Raw genomic sequence first — 24,592 nt, forward strand, 5'->3', positions numbered from 1 at the left:
GCCAATTGTATTTATGTACTTTGTAGTATCGTTATGATTTCTTTAAAAAAATTAAACGTTTTTTAACACTAAAAATCTAAAATAGCAACTCAAAATGTCTTTTGAATTTATATTTACGCGTTATCAACATTTTCAATCAATTTCTTTGCTTAATTACCCCTATATCCTAACTAAAAACATACTTTCGATTTTTTCTTAACCCCTAACTCCTAATTCCAATCAAACAATAACGTAAGAAATAATGGTGTGTAATGACGTCACATGCAAGTCGTTATAAAACACATAATATTTTTTAATCTGGCGTCGCTCGTTTACGAGTACTGGCCGGTGCCGCTATATAAGGGAGGGCGATGTGCTATCGGCGAGTAGATACCTGTTTCTCGCTAGCTGTGCGGACGGGACTTACGGACAGATGTAAGTACGCACCAGTTTTTTATGTATTTTTTTTTGTGGTCGTTGTATAGGGGGTTGTATTTTATTTGTCTTAAAACTAAGAGGTGGAAATTTTAAATCGTAATTTTTTTATTTTAATGAATTAATTTTATTCAAGAAAAATATATATTTAAGAATAAAATTTATGAGTGAAATATATAAATATAAATAAAACTTTTATAAAAAAAACTTTAGAATATTTTCTTATTAAATATCTAAAAATAAAATAAATAAATAGTTTACATATTACCAGTGAAAATCTACATGCAACATAACTTAAAATCAAATAATAAAAATTAAAAAATCACCAATGAGTAAACCGCAGTATAGGTTTAACAACTCAATATCAAAAGGAAACTTACAAACAAACTTAATAACTATTTCCTCAACATATTTCTACAGAAGTTTTGCAAAGAAAAATGTAGTTATCATCCATCTTAATAAATAGAGCAACAGTTTTAAAAAGACGGCAGTTTTTTAATCTACCTCAAAGAGTCTTCGAGGCACTTTTGAAAGGGCTTAATAATTATGAAAAAGAAATGTATAGAGTTTCTTTAATTTCACGTAAACTACTCGTATGTATGATATGACTGGTTTTTAGTTAGTCATTCAGTCAAGATAATGATGTGATGATGACGGGGTATGAAAATTAAAAATCTAATTAGACCGTCAGTTAGGTAATGAAAAAATATTATACACGATATTATAAAATAACAATCAAATATTCACGTAGAATCAAAGTTTAGGAGTGGGAGAAAATACGTCATTTCTAAGTATAAAATGTACCGTCGAAGTGACGTCTCGCAAAATAAAAAATACATGTCTAATATTTAAAAAATTATCGACAAGACGGACATAAAAAAATTGTCATCTACCCTATTAATGTAACCTGCGTACTTATTTCGGCAGATTTAATATAAAGCGTTATGATTTTTTCGTTAAAAAAAAACGTTGCGCCTCGTTAACCCGTACGGTACCAAACAAACTAAGAATACGACAAAATACATCGTCGTATCGTCACGTCTTTTTATCCCCGAAGTTGCACATTATGGCATGTAATGCCACTGTACAATGTACACCCACTTTTCACCATTCATATTGTAAGTCTCATGTAATAAGGGGCGAGCTTACTCTCAGAAACTGGGCACAATTACAGACTCCGTGCTACTACTGAGAAACGGAAAAAATTTCAGCAATACTTACAAAATACAGCAAGACAAAATACATAATTGGTGGAAATTAGGTGTTTTCCACATAATGTGTGCCCTTCAGCCACTTTATGAAATAAAACGCGTCATATTTTATAAACTACAAAATACAATAATTATATGTAAAATTAAAATCACTAATCCATAGGATCTACACTTTGAAACGATCAAATAGCTTCACTAGAGGACTAGCCGACAGACAGATTTTCTTTTTATTATTATTGTAATATTTGCTTTGACGTTCAAAAGTGCCTTCCCCGGTCTATTTGAAATAAATAATTTTGACTTTGAGTTTAACCATTTAGAACAAGCGTGGTGATAAATGTGTATTCCAGTTCTGTATAAGAAGAGGTGTTTGCTAAAATTATGTAGTATTTTATTTCCAAATATTATAATGAAGTCGGTGACTAATTTTCTGATTCAATTATGAACTAACTAGCTGTCCGCCTCCGGCTTCGTACGTGAAAGGAAAAAACTAGCCTACATCATTATTTCCAACCTTCTATTTTGAGACACAAATATTATATCATAAATAATATAAAAACCGATTCGTGGTTATGAATGAAAGACAATAAAAGAATACTCTTTCGAATCTTAATTACACAACTTTAACACAATTCTACAACAATGGAGAATGTTAGTAATACGTAAATTTTCGAATTCTAGTGCAATGGATTCACATGAGACTCAACATAACATTATTTATCAGTTTTTTTAAATGTATAAACCGGTAAATCGCCGCCGCCTATGGACACCTGCAACTTCAGAGGAGTTATAAGATTGTTGGGATCGAGGATTGGGAAGATTGGTAAAGGGGGTAATTAGGTCTCCGGTAACCTTACTTACTTACACAACGCAAGCGTTGTTTCACGTCGGTTTTCTGTGAGGCCGTGGTATCACTCCGGTTGAGCCGGCCTATTCGTACTGAAGCATGGCTCTCCCACACTTAGTATAACTTAAGTTTTATTATAAAAAAATAATTTGTGAAAGATAAATGTTCGTTTACATACTCTACCTACCCCTATAGGGCTTAAAAGCATGATATTATACCGATATTTTTAAGTATTCTTTTTGGGTAACAAAAAATATCAGTCATACGTGGGCAATGTGCCCAAATTACCCAAGTATAGGCACATACTGGTAGGTACCTACGTTAAACAAACAAAATAAGATGTTTTAACATTCCATCAATCACGAAATTAATTAATACACCTCTTTTGTTTAACATTTAAACCATTTTTTTTTTCAATTTCGTTAAATTAAAGAGGTGGTTTATAAATATGCACAATGACGCCTGTTGATTCTGGATGGAGTAGGCAGATACGAGCTTTACAATACGAAAAATACGATGATTACTAGAACTTAAAACGGAATATTTATCATGTTTATTAGTTAATGTGAGTTTCCGACAGTTCATCAATAATCATGGCGCTTGCAACAATGCCGAAATATCGGAAACTCATAAAAACAAAATAAACATGGTAAATATCCCATTTTAGGTTCTAATATTACTAGTGACCATATCGGTTTAAATATTTATATAATATAGATGATTACTAGTTATGCCCGCGACTTGGTTAGTACGTCCGTGTGGAATAGTGATTTAGAATAGTTTTCCCGAGACGCGGAGGAGCTCCTCCCAGCGCCAGTAGGAGGGTTATGTTTTTCGAGTTTATTTCACATTGTACTTCCGCCAATGAAAAATATAACACATATTCACATCAACAGCCTACAACTGGCCACTGCTGACCAAAGGTCTCTTCTCACACGGAGACGGTTTGAGCATTAATCACCACGCTTGTTCAGTGCGAGTTGGCTATTTTAAACTTGACAAGCGGATAAATACAACACAGTAAATAAAATATTGATAAACAATTATGACAAACATCCACAGTTTGCATACAAGTACACAATACATTGTCTTCAGTTTCGTGAATTTCAGAAACTTTACAGGTAATGATGGGTGTTCAGTAATAATTAATGATGGATTGTACGTTAATATTCGATTGTGGACATTATTTAATAAATTATCGTGAATACTCTGTGCACGATGCATTGTTCATGTTCGTATTAAGTTGTTAAAACAGAAATTCATATTTTAAATTCATTCATTTGCAAAGAAATTCATAATGGCACTACTTTTAATCCCTGAAGGGTATAAAGAATAGTTGCAAATAGACGCGTGGCGATCATCAAGCAAGTACAGAGAGGAGATACCCTAATGTGATCGTGCACTGTGAGAAAAACATATTATGGGCCCGGCCCAATAATACTATAAGTAAAAAGATATAGATAGGTTATTGGCGCTCAGAAACTGGCACATTAAAATATGGACAATTGACAACGTGTCAACGCATGTTGGAAAATAAAGAGGCGTGGTTTGTAACGTCCAGCGCTCTCCGTAAAGTGTCACGCATTATGTTAAAGGGAAATCCAGTTATGACATCTCCTCTTTGTATTTGCTTCATGGTGGCGACAAATGACAGATGACAGAAGTCGCACTTATAGACGATAGACGAACAAATCAACGGATGACGTCATAATATATCGCACATACGAATTAACGCGGATAGAAAATCCCAACGAACTACCGTTGGGCAGAAAGCCCTCAGGAATGATTAACTCGCCTGGTCGAAGGATCCTTTTCTTAGGGAACTTTACTCTCTGTTCCCTAAAGACGTATAAAATGTAATACCCAATTTACACCAATTCTTTATTGCGTGAGCCCTAAGAAGTCAATGGTAAACCGATTATCATCAGACTCAGTGCATATCTATTTTAGATATGGAGACATTTTCCGAAAACTAGACCAAAATTACTTAAATCGACACTGAGAATCGATCCCAAGTTTCTATGCTCAGCAGTCACATTTACGACCACTCATCCATGATATACCTAAAGCAGTATTTTAATAAACAAGTAATACCTACATAAAAACGATTTATATTGTATGGTCATCAAGATTAAGAGTGTGTACCAAATATCAGATCGATCGAACGTCAGGAAGGGGGTTAAATGCCATTTACTAAATTTGACCCAAACAAACAGGTGAAACTAAATAAAACCGTTTAAAAATAAATAACGATTAAAAATAGAACAGAAACGTTTTCCTAACATTATTGGCAGTAGTTATATTGATATAATCATAACAATGGAATATGCATGATCCAAGTTAAAGTTCTCGTTAATTAAATAACGTTTAACCGTTGTTTATTTAACGTTACCTGCCATAAAGTTATACTGAATAATATTGCCAACTCATTGGTTTACTGGTATTGAATCGAACCTATAAGGTAGAGTTTCCTTGAATACGGGTTTTGTTACTAAACGTGAACAAACAACGTTTTGCAACTGGCCAATGATAAAAAAATTGCGTTTAAAATAAACCGATTTCAAAGTCAAAGTCAAAATGATTTATTTCAAATAGACCTGGAAGGCGCTTTTGAACGTCAAAGCAAATATAATAATATTAATAACGTCTGTCTGTAGGTCAGTCCTCTAGTGAAGCTATTTGCTCGATCAAAAACACCAAAAACTAAAAACAATAAAAAAGTAAAAAATTACTATCATAAGTACCTAATGATAGGTTATCCACCCATTGATAGGTTAGAAGCCGGTGCCATAAGTTATAAATAAAATTATTCCTTCAAATCTTAGCTGTTTACAAGTGAGCATTCAGTTATATTATTTTGATATGAGCTTATGGCACTGACTCCTCACGACTTACTTTTTTTGAAGTCGGTAAAAATTCATTTACTGAAAGTTATTTATAAATTATCACATCAACAGCCTTTATAAGTGCTAAAAACTCTGCTTACATGGAGAAGGTTTGAGCATTAATTACCTCGCTCAATGCGAGTTGGTGATTTCAAACTTATAATTAGAAATTATAAGCCCAGGTTTCCTCAGGATGTTTTCCTTTACCGTTTGTCAGTGGTGTCTAAATATGCTTAGAAAGTACATATAACTGGGAAAAAGTCACATTAGTACTTTAACATCGGAAACTCACAAAAACTAATAAACATGGTAAATATCCCGTTTTAAGTTCTAATGATATTACTAATGACCATGTCAGTTTAAAAACTTATATCATTTTAAACAGATTTATCCACTAGCTTTAACAAAGTTAAATTCATAAGAAAACTTCTATCTAAAATATACCAATTATTAAATTAAATTCAATATTTAAACTCGACTGTCCAGTAAGTTTCTGAGATAGGTAGTAGCTAACTGTTGATTTTAATTACTAAGAAAGGACTATCTACCGGGTGCTAAACTAAATTATAGTAATTAAATATTTGAAGTACTCGTACCTACTCTTAACTTCTTATTCTTCGTTGTCACCGTTCATATATTTTTTATAGATTTAACAATCTATTTTATTCTGGCAATACATAAATATTTTAATGCGAAAAGTATACGCTATAGGTACAATTACACATATGTATGTATATAGCAACAAGTTGCCTCGTTGTTCGTGTGGTTGCAAGTGCGACTGCCGGATTTTCAAAATTTTCTCAGTAGAAACACTGAGTCCGGAATTATGCCCGGTATATGGCAATAGGCTACACCTCCCTATATTACAAGGGACTTATAATACAAATGGTGAAAAGTAGGTGTACATTATACCACGGTATTAAGTGCCGTAATGTGCACCTCTGCAAACAGATAAAAGACGTAACCATGCATATACTTATAGAAACAAGTAAAGAACCATTTTTAATATGTATGTCTTAGATTAATATAAAAATTCTACCCAACAAACATGAAGACCCCACATTAAAACACGAAACAAAAGCTCCATACATTTGCAACGACCTGCCCGTGGCAATATAGTAGCAAGTTGCATGAAAAAAAAAACTAAGCATTATAAATAAAGGAGTATTCAGTAGTTGCAAGATATACCTGTCCCGGTGGCTGGAGACATGCAAATGTATTGTTTAGATAACCGCCACTCTTAGGACGCGTGGGCTAAGTTGTGGGCGGTAGCGATAAACTGAGGAATTGTGATAAGGAAGGTTATTTATTGTCGGTTTTCTGTAGTAGTTTTCTGTACTAGAATTTTTAAAGGAAAGAATGTATAAACCTGTAAAGTAACCTAGTGTTTTTAAAAACCGACGTGAAACAAAGCTTGCGTTGTGTCTTCCCAATCCCCGATTCCCCAACAACCCTAAAATTCCTAACCCCCAAAAAGCCGGCAACGTACTTGAAACACCTTTGGTGCTTCGGATATGGACATCCGAAGCACCAAAGGTGTAGGGCGGCGATTAAAGAGTGTATTTATGAGCTTTTTCAATATTTTATAGTAGTTTCAGTATAATATATTTTAATTTTGCAAATAACTCAACAAATGGTAATTTTTCAAACTTACTCGTTTTTTGTTCAAACATTTTGAAACATATACCGTACTTATTAAGTTTCCTATTGACAATTTAATACACAACACAAAAGCATTGAGTTTTCTTTCAATTTTAAACGACAGCAATATCATTAACCTTTAACTGAGCAAAAAATTTGTGAATCGCTTTATCTTTTACTTTGGACCCCACGCTGTAGCGCTGATTATGATCTTTTACATTTTTCTACAGAGCGACATCCTAGATTAAAAGGCTTACCTCATGAAGGTTTCTATTGCAACTTTTTGCATATTATTATTAAGTTTTATTATAAATGTAGTTAAATAAACAAACACATTTATTTTCCTAAGAATACAAAAAGAAAAAAAAATAATGACGGAGAGTAGAATTAGTTTAGTTGGCTATCAAATAACATATTATTAACTCCTATCATGCTTTAAGAAAATATCAGAAATATTTTTTATAAATAACTAAACTAACTGATGGATGGTAAGCAATTATATATATACCCAAAAATCTAGAAGCGTTACTAGTGCGTTGCCAGCCTTTCGGGGGGTTAGGATTTTGAGGATTGGGGAGATTGGGCAGATGGGTAATTGGGCCTCCGGTAACCTCACGCACACGACGAAACATAACGCAAGCGTTGTTTCATGTCGGTTTTTCTGTGAGGATGGTATCAATCCCGTCGAACCGGCCTATTCGTGCTGAAGCATGGCTTTTTTACCCGACTGCGCCAGAAGGAGGGTTATGTTTTTCGAGAGTATGTATGTATGTATGTATGTATGTATAATTGTTTGGCACGCTCTGCAGCCTAAACGGCTTGACGGATTTTGGCTTGAGAGGTGTCGTTAGATTCGTATTTACTGTGAGAGTGACACTGGATACATTAAAATAATAAAAAAACAAAATGGCGGTTTTTTGGCACCAAATTCGAATATTGCTCACTCTCTAGCCTGAACGACTCGATGGATTTCAGCTCGATAGCGGTCGTTTGATTCGTATTTACTGTGAGAGTGACACTAGATATATCAAAATATGTATAACAAATAATAAAACTAAAAGAAAATAAAATAAAAAAGGTAATTTAAAAAACTAAAAAACCCGACTGCGTTTCTTTATAATATGAAAATGAAAAAACCCTAAAACAAGAATACAAGAAAAATTTAAGCAGTCGGGACCCATTCTAGAAAGCCAGCAGTATGTGCCCTCACTAAGTCTCCATAATATTTATTTAATGTTCTTATATAGAGATTTGTCGTCTCGAAATCAACTGTTGTATAAAATAATAATATCTATAGAGTAATATCTAACCTAATAAATTAAAATAATGCCGAATTAGGATATTTGAAGTTATGTGTTTTATTTTTAGCTAATAGCCAAAGTTTTCCAAGTGAATCAGCTATGCAGTTAGATTACAATAATAACAGTGCACAAGTTGCCAGGAGATGCAGGTAGTAGAGATTGAACTAATTAGTTCGGTTCACCGCAAACTGTCCAACTTGGCAGCTTACCCCGCTATGGAAATAGTCGTTAACGTTCCTTTGTAGGCAGTAATAAAGAGTATAATCGACAATATGCTAGTTAAAATATTATAATTAAATTTTACTCTCGATTAAAAATGGCAATAAAGCATCATAGATCCTAAACGGGAATCGATTTTAATGCGATCTTTAATAATCATATTTAGTGACACTGAAAGTGACACCAAAAATCATTTACTACATTTTTTAAGGAAAATCATCCAATGACTTCTCCCGCCTTAGGCATGGCGAGACGGAGCGTCAGACTCGTACTGACTAAAAACCACCCCGTTCCTACTCCTGCTTTTCGATCCGGAGCCCCGCTAACCCACTAGGTAGTCCGCAGCTCCGAATCATTGTTTATTACTTGACCTTTCAAAGGGGGCTATTGCAATGCAAACCTTTTGAATGCATTTTAGCAACATTCTAACTATATTTTTAATAATAAAATCACCGATCAAACAGCTTTACTATTTATAAAGGTCATTGATACTTCCTTTTATATCCTAATAGATCAAAGAAGAAGTCTAGACTGCAAACAAGTCCTATTCTGAGTTCCAAACAAAAACAATACAAATTGTTTGATGATGCTCATTAATTGCAAACAAGAATGCTACATTGTTTAGTTACTCATATGCTAATTGCATTCAAGTTGCAGTTAGTCTTAGCATTGGATGTAGACATTTCATTTGGACGAAATATTTGCTTTCCCTTGAACAATGAATGAGATCTTAGTTCACGAGTGTTGATTACAGTTTATGTAATGCATTTATGCATGTTGAGTTTGTGTAAGAGTACTTTGTGTTGTGTCTTTTTGGAGTATTGTTCTATTGTATGCAATTGAAGTTTAAGAACTATAAAATTACATTTTTGATTCTGATAAAATTCTGGTGTGATGTGAAAATGAGATGAAAATCTTTTTATGATTTTTATAACGGGTAAAAGGAGATTGCTGCACTCCTGTCGCTTGTCGAAAATAACTTAATAAATAAAAAAAAATTTACCATTAAAAAAGTACCAGTAAAGCGGTGTACCAACCAAATCAGCCAGTCATGGAATAAAATACATAAAAAAATATTAAATTACATGTAAAAAAAATATTAAAAATACCAACATTTCAAATCTATTATCGCTAAACCCAGTACTCTTCTACATTTGACACACATCTACAAAAAATAATACACACCGTTTGTTACAGCATCTACCACTCGAAGTACCACAATGGATCGCAGATCGAACAGAGCCAGCTCGACACGCAGCACCGTCACCAAAGTGTTTGCGCTGCTACTCGTCATATGTCTTGCAGAATGTGCTACAGGTAAGCCACAGAATCAACATTTAGACAGATATTCAAATCCAAATTGAAACAGACTTTATAGTACCTTGTCTAGCAAGATTTGGTACAAGACGAATGTTTAGATTGTAATCCAAGTCGAAATAGCTGCAGAATCTGTACTGGTACTTTGTAGTACCAGTAGAGATTTAGTGATATTTGACTAGAAATTCAGATGTTAATCGAAGCTGTTGTAATATCTGTATTTGGTAAATTATGAATAGGGACTCAAGTTATTATTAAAATATGCATAGTTGATGTCCCTTATAATAGCACTTTAAAGTACCACTACAAATTTACAAACTATTTTTTGGTTTGTTTTAGAAAAAAATCTTTTATATGAGTAATACACTCACAAAAGTTAATTACGTCTTCTAAAAGACATTATTTGTACCTATATATCGAAATTTCAACCGTGAAAACCATATTTCCTTTAAAAACCAGTAAAAAATAGCTTGAAAATAGCACAATGGATGAGCAACAGTGTAAAAGCCCTGAGCACTATAGAACTAAAACGTCTGTTGTACTCTCCCTGAGTGCTGACAACCAACGCTTAGTAGCTAAACGCGTCATTTGTTAAACTGAACCTAACTATACATATCGACACCAGCAATTTATACTACGCTAACTCAAAAAGCGTACTTTACAGTAGAGACGTTTAAAGGGAAAAACGTGATAACTTTTACATTAATTAAGATACTTTTTTCAAATTTGGTATGCTTAATATTTAATTTATTCATTGTAATATCTCATATTTATATTTCCTTAATTATTTATATTTTTTGATTTAGCGCAAGTTAGCCGTATATAAACGTAATTCATCAAAAAAATGTTACATCTTATACACGTCTAACTTATGTTAGCGTAGTGTAGTACGGGAGGTCGTAGTGCATGATCAATCATCTGATGCATATTTCAATATTTTTATAAAGAAATGTACTTAATTACAAAAAGAATAGTCAAAGTACCATTAATAAACTAATTAATACGTTAACACATAAGTATTTACTACGTAAAAGTCGCTAAGTCGTTCATTTTACAAACGAACAAGTATTCACACGAACGCACTAAACTACGCTAACTATGAGTTAGTGCAGTGTTGCACGGACTTTGACCAAAGTGATCCGCGCGCACACTCCGCTAATAATAGTTGGCGTAATATAAATCGAGTGATTTCAAAAAGAACCTTTACTTAGCGTTTTATAAGATTTGTAACTTTCTTATTTTTGCATATTTCTTCTCAATTTTTTTATGACGTATGTAAACACACATTTTAAGCAACTTGGCATAAAAAAGTTTTTTCCAAATTTCGAGTTAGCGTAGTATAAATTGCTGGTGTCGATATACTTACGAGCTATTTCAGTTTGTGAGTATCTCAGTGAGCTGTATTTTGACATTTTGGCTAGCTTAATTTCTAACTGGTTTGTGTTGGTTTGATTCATAACTTAATAGATATTTTCTTGGTTTTGATACCACTTGAATTTTCGAAATGCATTGGTTTGTATTATAAATTACTAAATTAAAATCTTTTTTATTATAATCCTTTTTTTCATATTATAAGCATTAACTCAAAATAAAAACGAACATATACTTTTTAAATTTAAAAAGGTTAAAGGCATCATTGGTGTCAATACAAGATTTTTTTTAAATAGGTGTAATGTAAAAAGCGTAAAATCAGGAATGGGATATGCTTACCCCCAACCTATGACATGGCACTTATATCATAACTGGTAAACTAGGTATTACACCGAATTTGCGCACTTTTCTTAGCCCTTTACAGATTTGAAGCTGTTGTCTTGCTTTGTGTAAATAATATTACACTAATAAAAGTAAGATTGGATTATCGGGAACTGTGCCCTATTATTTTAATATTCCGAAGAGGTCTATGCAGTTACACCTTTTTCCTCCTCAATAATATTACTCCCATTTCCCCTTCAAAAGAGAATTACCAAAATAGGAAAATTTAATAACTGTTTTTTTTTTTACTCTGATTATCGAATCCAGTGTTGATTGTCTTACTTACTGTAATTTAGTATACTGTCTATTGTTACACAATAGACAGTATACTAAATTACGTTAACGATGTACAATAATTATGTTGATAATTGTCTGCCTATGTGTGGTATTGGCAGTATTGCGGTTTCTATGACAGCCGCAAATCATAAACCAATTATCTTGCTTGCTTCGTCACGAATGGGCCATCTCGACCGGATTGATACCTCGCCCTCTCAGAAAACCGACGTGAAACAACGCTTGCGTTGCGTTTCGTTGTGTGAATGAGGTTACCGGAGGCCTAATTACCCCAAAAGGGCGGCAATGCACTTGTAACGCATATGGTGTTTCGGCTGGCGGCGATAGCTTTATCTGCTCGTTTACCGGCTTATAATATTAAAAAAAGAAACAATATCTGCCAATGATATTCTCACACATTTGTTGACGGAAATGAAAAACAAAAATATTGGAGCCAATTTTTCTTTTCGTAACATTTCCTGAAATATGACGAAATTCTGACGTAATATCAGTGAATAAGCGTTAATACCTACCTGATGACGAATAGGTAATGTATGCAAGAAGGCTTATCCGCGAAATCCTTGACAAATCTCATTCGCCATCATTTTGCAAATGGCTTCCACCGAAACAGGGGTGTGGGTGTACCGGGTAACATGTTATTAGAGTTGGTGACAAATGTCACTGGTGTTTTACAAAATCCCTGTTTAAGGTTAAGTCGGTAAGCATTTTATTGCATTGTATACCTTATTAGGTAACTACATAATGCCTGTTATACAAACACCGTTTAATCAGAGTTTAGACACAGATGTACTTTCAATGTAACTCCCATTTTTTTACAAATTATTTAAAAGAGATGTATTATTATCCATGTGGAGTCCGTGCTTTTGACTAAGATTTTTTGGGATGAGTTGAAAGGGAGTGTCAGACTTATACTAACTAAAAATCACCCCGTTCCTTCTCCTGCTTTGAGTCTGAGCCCCGGTAACCTGTTACATTGTCCGCAACTCCGAAAAAACTAAAACACCCTAAATAAAACTTTACTGAACCTTGATCAAAAATCGAAACAAAGATCCTTTGCTTAGTAAATAAATAACAAAAAATACTATCTACAAGCAACCGACTCAATAAAATTACCTACAACTAACCATACAAGTATTAAAATACCTACGCATCGCTACAAAAATAAATGCTACCTACATAGTATTCCAATCACGTATAAAAAAAATCGGTAACATGATTACATTGACACTGTCACCTTACTTCATACTTTTTTTTACTTTTTGGTGACAAAGTTACGAAGTTCAAACTTGACATTAACTTGATTCAATTTGACTTATTGATTTGATCAAACACATGTTTTGTTTAGTTGTTAAACTTTTTTCAATAACTGTAAATATGTCGGTCTATCTAACCTCGTGGGATGTCAGACTTTTGTTCAAAAAGTGGATTGTTACCTACTTGAGGCCTGTTTTTCAACTGTGCTACAGTTATAGTCGTGAGTGGTGAACAAGAGAGGGCTCAGGCAAAATATTAAGATATCCTATTTCGAAATTTCAAATTTTAGATTGATAGATAGGTCGCGTGTGTTGTGTAAAGGTTTCAGACGTCGCATAGCGCCGCTTATGGACACCCGAAACACCAAAGGGTTTAGAAGTGCGTTGCCGGCCTTTTGAGGTTAGGAATTTGACGATTGTTGGTTTGGGGATTGGGGACATTGAAGAGGGTGATTAGGCCTCCAGTAACCTCACTCACACTACAAAACAAAACGCAAGAATTATTTCACGTCTGTATTCTGTTTATTTGGTATCACTCCAGCCGAGCCGGCCCATTCGTACTTACGCTGCGAAAGTTGGTTAACTGATACTGAATATTGGCATTTTAACCAAAATTTTGAATTTACAGAAATGAATTGAATCCCAACCAATTATTATTACATTGAATGAAGCATATTCCAACAATAGATACTTGAATAAACTTGAATAATAAAACAAATGAACATTTTGAAATAACTCCGCGTTGTTTTCGTAACAAAATAATATAAATTTATTATTAATATAAAATAAATAAACACGGTGAAATGCAAAATAATAAGAAATGAACAGTATTATTTTATGTTTTTATGTTTTCATTTGACCTGTTCTATCCCAGAAGGTTAGACAAGTCTGTACAGAAGTGGTTACAAGTACGATAACTGAGCTATGGATGCTGTATCAGTTATCGTGCGCGATAGGTTGGTTTATTCGAGCCGGGCAATCAGAGCCCCGAACACGCTTTCGTTTCGATTACTTTAAACGTAAAGCAAGCTCATACTAAGAGTAAGTACTGATTCTAGATCGGGCAATAGGTGATTGGACATTTTTTAGTTTTTAGAAAATTTGTCAGTTATAACACCGAGTCTGAAATTATCCAGAATTTCAGACTCGGTTCATTCTAATGAAAAATATGCATTGTACACATTTTTATGTACTTCTGCATTCCTCTTTGGTTATTAAGAGTCGCCTCGTTACGTATGCATATACTATTAGCGCCTCTTTTTCACTGCATAAATATGTATTTTTTTTTTTTTTAAAAGCGTTTCACCACACTAAGATTTTCTCGTGTGTCGTGGGTGCGTTAACAAATTTACAAGTTCATATACACATGACACCCAGACTCGAAACAACAATTTGTGTATCTCAAAAAGTTTTGTTCCGTGCGGGAATCGAAAACCGCAACACTTTGCACGGTAGCCGGTTACCCAGCCACCACGTCTACCATGCAATCGTATGAATTTATATTCTAAACAGCCTACTCCAAATAAAGGTCATTAACCCAGAAGCTAAACAAAAGAACTTAATTCGAACAAACACATTAGCATACTACTTTGTAAACCTAACAATGTATAATTGCAAGGTGCAATATAAAAGAATACGTTTGAACTGTTTCCCTTCCCCGTGGTATTATTAAAGGGCAATTAGAAGAACTTTCTGGAACATCCCTTTGAGAATTGTTTAATGATGATTGTTGTAGTATTTTTCCAGGGTACCTAGACTAGACTAGACTTGCGTGTGCTTGTTAACCAACTTCAAAAGAAAGAGGTTCTTAGTTTGACGTGTATGTATGTTTGTTTGTTTGTAAACCGATTTTGATGCGGTTTTCAGCATTGTTTTTCAGACTTAGGAGAAGATTTTAGGTAGGACCTGACTTAAAAAGTTGAGGTTCGCAATTTTAATTTGTAGTACTTTAAATATTCATTATTTATTATGATGTGATTGTGTGTACGTGTGATATTATGTGTATGTATTAATGTATGTGTGATATAAATCAGTTTTATTATCCATCACTAGTGCCAATAAATTAAGAAATATTTGTCGAAGTTATTACATATATTTAGGGGCGTCGTAAAATATCGGACGCGTGTGCCTAACAATAATTTGGGTATTTAATCTAAAAACTACTAAAAGCATGGTTAATATGTTACATACGCTTACAAATTTCAATTATAAAAGTAAAATGCAAAAACACGCTTGATTGTTGCCTTGCGCTTTACCCACTCAACCCATCTTCTTAAAATTTAGCAATATTGGAAATATATAAAGACAAAAAAATGTTCCTAACAAGAAAAAACGAAATAACTCTATTTCCAATGACGAGCACTTAACTAAAAATACAAAAAGTAATGAGTAAGTAACAAAGGTTATGAACTTCCAAGTAATCCCATTAATTATCGTTACTCAGCCATTAATTAATGGCCAGTACTTTCATATTGCGTCGACCTGCATGTTGCATTGGGGTAGGTCGTGCACGATATTGTATAGAGTAGGTTAAAATGACAGATATTTACTTTATTTGTCATTTTTCTTTATTGGAACATAAACTACTTAATGTATAATCCACACTAATGTCCGCGGAATAATTTAAGGAAATTACAAAAAATTTGGTGCGTGGACCATGGAACAGAAAGGTATAAAATAGATATTTACTTTATTTTTCATTCTCTTTGTCATTACAAGAATTTTTGGTGACTTAGGCTGCTTTTTCACTAGCAATGTGCTATGCTACTGTGAATGCGTTTGGCTTCCACTAATCATATTCATGAGTAAACATAGCTTAGCACTGGTCAAACTGGACTCTACTAAGCAATGTTTTTTATAATATAGAAAGATGCGTGCTATGGATGACTTCCCTATTATCGATACATTGCAAACGCGAGTTACGCATCTTCCTTGCACAGCTACTTTGCGACGAAACATCTTCATAGCACAGCTATATAGCTTAGTATCATTGGAAACGGTCACATAGTTCTACAGCTTAGCTATTACGTCGTCGTAGCATAGCTACATAGCACATCTCTGGTGGAAAAGCACCACTAAGCGCAGCGCAATAGCGCCTACGTTAGCGGATGAGTTGCCGACGTTAGTTTTCTAAAAGATAAGCAAACGAAAAATTTGGGTCATTAACAAAATCTATTTGTATTTGCATATTTTGGAGGATATATTGGATCTTCCAAGAAAACAGTAATGTTATTATGAAGTCTATTTTTCATAAACGTGATGATATCTGAACATAATAAGTTACTGCAAAGAAGACAAACTGTTTTATTAAACACATTTAATCCACATATTAACTCAATACCACACCACACGCAACCACATTATTCACAATAAAATACAATACAATAAAATTGCAATAATACAATAAAAACAACACATTTAGAAACGACACGACATTTTAATCTATCAATAGTGTTGTAACCGTTTTAAAAAACAATGCGTTTCTCGTTTGCCCGGCACGTGGGCGACTGCCCATTTCCGATCACAACGGACAGTAGACAGTACAAGTGCCAATAATGTCAGTTTTCATCTTAAACGCTGTTTAGCCGTTGATTAAAAATTGTTTGTTTAGTCCATAGGCGTTTTAGGGTTGGTAAAATGGACTTTGATTTTTTGGTGGGATGATTTTGTTTGGTGTGTTATGAAAAATAAGTGATTGGAAGGGTTGACTCGAATGGAGTGTTTGAAAATTATATGTATATGAGCCTCTAGAATGGCTTGAAACTAGTCAAACAGTTGCGTGAGTAATCCGAAAAAAGTCGAATCCCAAAAAAGACTGTCGTGAATTACATTAAATTAATTATTAATTATATATATTATTAATTATTAAATTAATGTAATTATTAATGTAATTAATATGATTAAAAAGACTGTCGTGAATTACATTAAATTAATAATTAATTTAATGTCGACAGTCTTTTTTTGGATTCGACTTTTTTGGGAATACTCACGCAACTGTTTGACTAGTTTCAAGCCATTCTAGAGGCTCTTTACATATGATTTTCAAACATACCAGTCGACTCAACCCTTCCAATCACATTTTTCATAACATAATTTAATACTGATGATATCCATGAATTAATTTATTGGAAAAAATTCAATGAGAAGCAAAGATTATGATTTAGGAGGATCTGTGTTAAACACTTTTTTGTTTTTAGCAGTTTAATTAATTAACAGTAAACGCACTAATTAATCTAAATAAACAAAAAAACATGAAACTAAGAATTATTGGTTATTAACAGCCATACAACGACTCATTTAATCCTTACTTAACCCAGTCCGTAGCAATTGTTTTCGGAACAAGATCGTTACTAAGAAATAGCTTAACCATTGAACGTAGACTGACGACATGCCCAGCAGTTGTGTAAACCAAACAAAAAGACAACAGCGACATTCATTTTACATCGTATTAGACGCGAACTTTGATGAATCATTAGTTCATTTCATTTCATTGTCTAACAATTAATCGAATTTTGATGTACCAAAATACATCAAGAAACTATAACACAAATTTTCGGCACATTATGTCAATCATGTTTATAGAGATATATGTATAAACTTTCCTGTCTATATTGACCTACTATCATCTAGGGCCTTAGTATGAGTTCGTTTTACATTTAGGTACGTGAACGCGTTCGGCGCTCTGATTGGTATGCTCTAATAAATAAACCAATCAGAGTGAAAACGTGGTAACGTTTTGATCTTGTTAAACATAAAACCAACTTGTACTAAGCATTCTCTATCTAACTATAAATAAAACTACCGGACATAGAAAGCTGAAACTTACCGTCTATGTTCCTTGAGAAGTGTATGGGAGCATTAAAAGAGGATTTTCCCAATTTCCCACGGGAATGACATTTCTGTACCCACGATGTCGCGGGTTTTGCCTAACAAGCAAGAGGCTCGTCATCGTTATCATCCATAGCCTAAACTAATAACATGTATTTCATCCACAGAGCAGAGAATTAACAGTAGGGGTAGCAAAACGTCGACCCTCTTAGAAAAAGTCGGCGGGTGGCGCAGTCAACGCGGAGGTATGGACATGCAAAGATTGATACAAGCGCATGCGCTTTGGCTGTACATACATAATGCATCAATCGTAGGCCAGTGCATGTTACTGTTGTTTGTTCTAAATTTAAAATTTGAGAATCGAGAGATTTGATTGGTTTTGTAATGTTTTAGATTTTGAATAGGGCTTAAGTTGTCATATTAAATACCTAATACTAGTTTAGGCTTAGTATGTTTAGTATTACTAACAAGCTACTAAGTTTTTAGTCATTTTCTGCATGCTATGGCTGCCTCAAATAGATCAGATATCTAATCAGAAGACGTATTTTTCAGTGTATTTCGTCGTTTATAAAGATTAATGTAAAATCACGACTTGGTCGCGACCGTATACCGACCTATGTATAGTGACCATTGAGAAAAGATGATCTTTAATGTTTTATACCCAGAAAAAAAAATTACGTACCAAAAAAACGCCAGATTTTATAGAGTAACTACTTATACCAAAAGTCTTTTCACAATTTTGCCCATATTATTCAGTCTCTTCTTACTCTTTTTTTACACATTAAAATTATCTGTTGTACTTCCATTAATGTCTAGTGCTATTTACGATTCAATATATTATAGAACAGCAATGAAAAAGTATATTAAATTATACCTTCAAGCACTCGTCCTAAATATAAATTCAATGCTTTAAAAGTTCAATTATATTAAAATAAAATATGTGGGCAGTTTTGTGTGTCAAGCAAGACAAATAATAGAGAGTTTCTACCAATAAGTAATTAGATACAAACAATTGTTTTTATTGGAGTAGGAATTACGGCCAATAGGCCATTATTCAAAATTAATCGTACCTTTGTTTTTAAACAAAAGTTTGTTAACGAAATGTAAGTGGGTTTTATTATATTGGCAACATTGTATTGTAGCCACAAGATGTCGGGTCCTTGTGTTCTTAATTTGATTTCGCGAAACCATGAATTTTAAATAGATTGGTATCTAATTGAGTTTTTTGCGCGTTACCTCTTCAAATATCGGAAGAATGCTTATGATTTCTGAGTACCTAGTTAACTGGAATAATATTATAGGATTATAGCTAGTTTTGACTAATAATTTTCCAGTATTAAAAAAATCTTTTTTTTCATGTGGAAATTAAGCTTGTAATAACATCAAAGAAAGAAAGAAAATAATTTATTCGGCACCGGGCACGTTGCACCAGAAATGCAACACAAACAAAAGTAATCATTGTTACAATAAAACACATGAAATATTTATATTTTTTTAGCAGAACAAGGAATATTTAAACAAAGCATCACACAATAAAACAGATCTAAAATTACAACATGCATGCATGAATTAAATAATTAACAAAAATATCTATACTAAACAAAAATAATAGAAAAATCTAAATAACCATTTCGAAGTGCTGCCTCTGCAACGAATTCTCTACTCTGTGCAATATTCCAAGAGCTTGTTAACAAGTCACGTGTGAATTGTCAATTTTACAGTTTTATAGGAAAACACGGCATGGGTCACTGTTACTGGGCTGCTACTGCTACTCAGCATGAGTTTGCATACTGATTCCCTCATTACCATTCACTCTGTTCCATGAACTCATATATTTATTTAGTTCTAAGAATCATTTGTTAAACGCTTTCCCGATAGTTAGTGTAAAACGCATAGTCAAGGCTATATTCGTAGTATTTTTTAATTTATTATATTGAGATATTATTAAAATTGTTAGTTTAGCTTTGTTTGTGTTGAATTGAAATGTAAACATTGCTTCAAGTGTAGAAGAATTTAGTTAAAAAACTTAGTTTTATGTACATTTCATTTAATTAATTTCTCATTTGAATGATCTCCTCTTTGGTACAGAAATTGATTTAAAGTGGCGATTAGGCTTTGGATTTAGGTCGACCTCATTGAATAAAACATTATTAAATAAAATAATAGAACTACGTACAACTTTAATATACCGTCTTTATCATCGGATAGATGTCTAATTTTTATTTTAATGTTCGTCTTGTAGATTATTGTAAAACATTAGACACGTTTTTTTATTTTCTTACGGAATCAAATACTTTCGAAGATATATCGATTTGAAATATCGTGTGACGTCACTTCTAGGTACATTTTATACGTAGAAATGACGTATTTACTCCCACTCCTAAACTTTGTTTCGTTTTATCTAAGTATTGTAATAATTATATGACAAAACCAAGAAATTCGTGTCGAATATTTCTTCATTACCTAACTGACGGACTAAATAGATTTTTAATTTTCATACCCCGACATCATCCCTAATTCATAGCAAAGAAGTTCAAATCGATTGACTCATCAACAAAATGAGTATATCTAAAAGTCTGACGTCATTATACTAGGTACAAAGGTGTTGTCTTAGAATTAAGATCGCCTTTCTAACATCCTTCATCTTGTAGGTGAGTTAGTTAGGACCAAAGTTGGACATGTATTATCTAAAGGTACATGAAATTCGAATTTACCTAATGATAGTGTTATGTTAGGGATAAGAAATTGTTTAGTGTCTAGATTAATTTTGTCTAACTTCTGTATTGATGTCTTGTTTATGTCATGTTCTTTCTTTCTTGAGGTTTTGGAAAATAATAAAGACCATGCGTTCCACCTAATAATAGGGATGATGACGGGATATAAAGATTAAAATTCTATTTACTCCGTCAGTTAGGTAATGAAATAACATTAGACACGTATTTTTGGGCGATTAATCAACTAGTCACACATGCTTACGGCCCATTTGGTACGTCTTGCTGAAAATTTTGTCGTATAAGAAAACAATACTTACATAAAACGAATCAAAATTTAGAAGTGAAGATTGAGAATCACCCCGATTGGGAAGGGTGGTGATTGGGCCTATGGTAACCTCACCCACACAACCAAACACAACGCAAGCTTTGTTTCACGTCGATTTTCTGTGTGACCTTGGTATCACACTCACTTATCTGTATTTTACAGGAACAAGACAAATTCACTCTTAAGTATATCTACATTTGAATAAAAAGTCGCTTGACAACACCAATACAATTCACACTCCCTTTAAGTTGTTTTTAAAAATAAATCCCTGCGACATTAACAACACCTTTTCCGACCAAACAAAATTCTATGTCAATAAAATAAACAGACTTCAAACCAGTCTGAAAGGTAAACAAAGTGATTTATATGAACATCTCTTTGTAAAATCGAATGAGCAAATTGTTTCCAATGAAGAGATGGTGCTCAAAGGGAACCCTGCCAATGGTTCCGTAGGGAAATCTTTATGCGTTCAACAATATATCAGTGTGTTTGAAAACAATTGAATTGTACCACTGATTCTGAATATGAATTGATTGTAGTACTGCTATTTTGTGAAGTGTAGGCACCTATGGGTTGTGACGTAGGTAATTCATGTAAGAGTATAAGATGATTTTTTAAACCGACTTGAAAAAAATGGAGGTTCGCGTTTTAACACGTGTTTTACGTATTCAGTTTGTGTTTTACTTACTAAGACAAGTCAGGATCAACTATGTATTGTGACTACTGAGTAAGATAATTTATTTAAATTTTAATACCCTATAATAGGGTTATTTTGACGTACCAAAAAAGCAGGATTTTTTAGAGCAACTAGAAATTTTAAAAATCTTAACTGTTTTGCCCATACTATTCGCTTTTTCTTATTGTACATTAAGCTTTTTCATTGTACATTTAGTAATTTTACTTCTGCGATAATTTCTATACTTAAATACTTCAAGTATTTTTTACACCATCATGTACAAGTAGGGTTGGATTAAAAGCACTGTTGGATTAAAAAGAAAAGCTACAATAATAATCTCGTAAGAAAAACACAACACCTGCATTGATTGCATCTAGCCACATTATTACCGACTTTAAAAAAGAGGAGGTACTATGTTCGGTAGTTTGTTTTTTTTACATCTTAACTAACCGAAATCTAACAGGATCAAATCCAAGAAACGAATAAATTGACCTTTAATAGACATCCATATACCATCGAACACAATGAAATTGACCTCATGACTACCTATGTCCTATCATCCTATCATCTTCCTAAATGACCTAAATACCTAGGTCACGTATTCAGTTATTGGACTACACTATGATCGTATTAGCAGGACACTCAAAGCTAATGCATCTCTAGTTGTTAAGACACAAAGTGCTGTTAGGGATGGGACACTGTAGTCCCAGTAATCTCGGTACCCGTGGCGTAGAAGTCTAATAGTCATATACCTTCTTGGCGTAGAAGTCTATTTGTGTCTAATGACTTCTTCGTGGATAGTGTTTTGTGAAGTTGTTTTGCATTTGATTTGGTTCGAGATTGAGTATAGATAGTTTTTTTAAGGCAATGGTAAGAATACGAAAACTAGACGAATAACACATTGAACAGCGTGGTGGTCACCGGTGACCGAAGTTAGCGGAGCATTTACCTTGAAGTTTTCTATTGGCAGTCAAAAACAGAAAATACTTCAGAACTGATTCGCATTAGCATAATCCATGTTCAATGTAGTATGATACTTATAATGGAAAACCATCATAATATATCGATTTTTTTCACTATAGTAATCTTCAAATACAACACTACCTCCCATTAAAGCCGTGGATAATTTTAGAACATCTTATAACAAAAAATCAACAAAAAATAATCAGATATATTTAAGCTAGACTCTAAAATGGTAGTACTCACTACATTAACAAGATATTTAAGGCCCAAAATCAATATCTAAAGTTGCAAATTCTATTAATATCAAAATCCTAAATGTAATATTTGTATGGTTTCAGGTTCCTGCTTAAGCTACGGCCATTCGTGCTGGGGAGGTGAGTTCAATGACCTATTTATCATATATATAGATATATACAGATATCGTAAGATTAAGTTACATATTGTTACACATTTAGAATCCCTGGTAAATACACATACATTATACCCCAATCGTATATACTATACTATTTATACATATAAAGCTGAAGAGTTTGTTTGAAAGCAATAATCTCTGAAACTGGAAAGCAGGTCCAATTTAAATGATATGTTTTTGTTGTGTTGTCCATTTATCGAGAAAGATATAAAACATCACGCTCAAATCAATAGAAGAGGAGCTTAGTGGGTAAAACCGCGCCAATGTGAAAGTTTGTGTGAAAAAAAACGTAACTTTCTTATTTAGTTTATGTCAGTTTATTTCCACAACGCAATTTCCTAATTCTATAAATATAAAAGTTTAATTCTTGATCCTGTCATTAAACGTGTAACCTTATTACACAACCACGATATATTATCACTATAATTATAACACTTTAACTAACCAAAAAAACAAAGAGTAACAAAACAAAGAATCTCCAGACTAGACAAAACTTAGATAACACTAACCAAAAACCGATGATGGCCCAATCAAATATCATTTACCTATACGTTGTCGGCGGCCATTTTTATAACGTTAGCCGGCAAACTACTATCGTGAATATTGCTTTTATTTTAATCCGTGGGCTTTACACACGTAATATTGATGTCCACTCCCACATTCCGTGATAGTGGGATTATTACCGTTTATTGACACTTATGGTGCTTTCAAATTACTCCCACGATCTGCATCGGATGAGTTTTGTTGCAATTATGTAGGTATTTGTATGGTAATTGGGTTTTTTTCTGATTTTGATTGTATCTACCTAAAGGTTTATTTGATAATTATTTTGTTATCGGCTTACTCACGTAACTGTTTGACGAGGAACTCGACTAGTTCTAAGCCACGCTAGAGGCTTATATTCATGAGCAGCATGGACACACGACGCGGCGACTGTAGCAAGACAGTAGCAAGTCAAGTTCATCGTCAAACAGTTACGCGAGTAAGCCGATGACATAATATCAATTTATTAAATAAACATGATAATTAATTTAGTATGTCTCACGAAAGCTATAATAAAAAGGTTATATATTTTTAAAATGTTACAAAAAAGCACCTTGTCTAGTCTTAACTAAAATAACGGTGTACCTATACATATATGTACATATATTGAGAAAAGCTAAAGACAATCGTCTAATTAGCTCTAACATTGTCGACAACGAGTCGATCCATGATTTAAAGATATTGTTATATAACATATTTTAAATAAATTAATTAAAGTCAAGTACATCACGCGATATTTGAATTTTCATTGAAGTGACGATTCGTAACTAAAATAAATTCTATCACTAAATTGGTAAGGAAACACAATATTTTGATGGAAACCTTACATTTTCCTTCCCATTCTATGAAGGGTCTACTCCGAGTATTGGGGGCCGTCAGACCTCACCATTGGAAAGGTCTGAGCCATATTCCAATGAACTTAGTGAATGGACAAAATATTGGTAAACTTTAATATAAAAAATATTACATATTTTTTGCCATGGACACTTGAAACACCA

At 33.3% G+C, this 24,592-nt stretch overlaps 1 protein-coding gene across 2 annotated transcripts in view; it reads left to right on the forward strand.

The window, feature by feature from the left end:
- The first annotated feature begins 354 nt into the window (after positions 1-354).
- LOC118269812 (neuropeptide CCHamide-1) overlaps positions 355-24,592 on the forward strand; it is a 29,830-nt gene continuing 5,592 nt past the window's right edge. The window contains exons 1-4 of one of the 2 annotated variants that reach the window (XM_035585131.2): positions 355-414; positions 9,716-9,835; positions 18,129-18,206; positions 22,978-23,013. In XM_035585131.2, coding sequence (XP_035441024.2) covers positions 9,739-9,835; positions 18,129-18,206; positions 22,978-23,013 — 211 coding nt within the window. In that variant the 5' untranslated portion in view covers positions 355-414; positions 9,716-9,738. The remainder of the gene's footprint in view (positions 415-9,715; positions 9,836-18,128; positions 18,207-22,977; positions 23,014-24,592) is intronic. The other variant, XM_035585133.2, reaches the window with a different exon arrangement.

The sequence above is a fragment of the Spodoptera frugiperda genome, chromosome 30, assembly GCF_023101765.2.
Source record: "Spodoptera frugiperda isolate SF20-4 chromosome 30, AGI-APGP_CSIRO_Sfru_2.0, whole genome shotgun sequence".
Classification (NCBI taxonomy): domain Eukaryota; kingdom Metazoa; phylum Arthropoda; class Insecta; order Lepidoptera; family Noctuidae; genus Spodoptera; species Spodoptera frugiperda.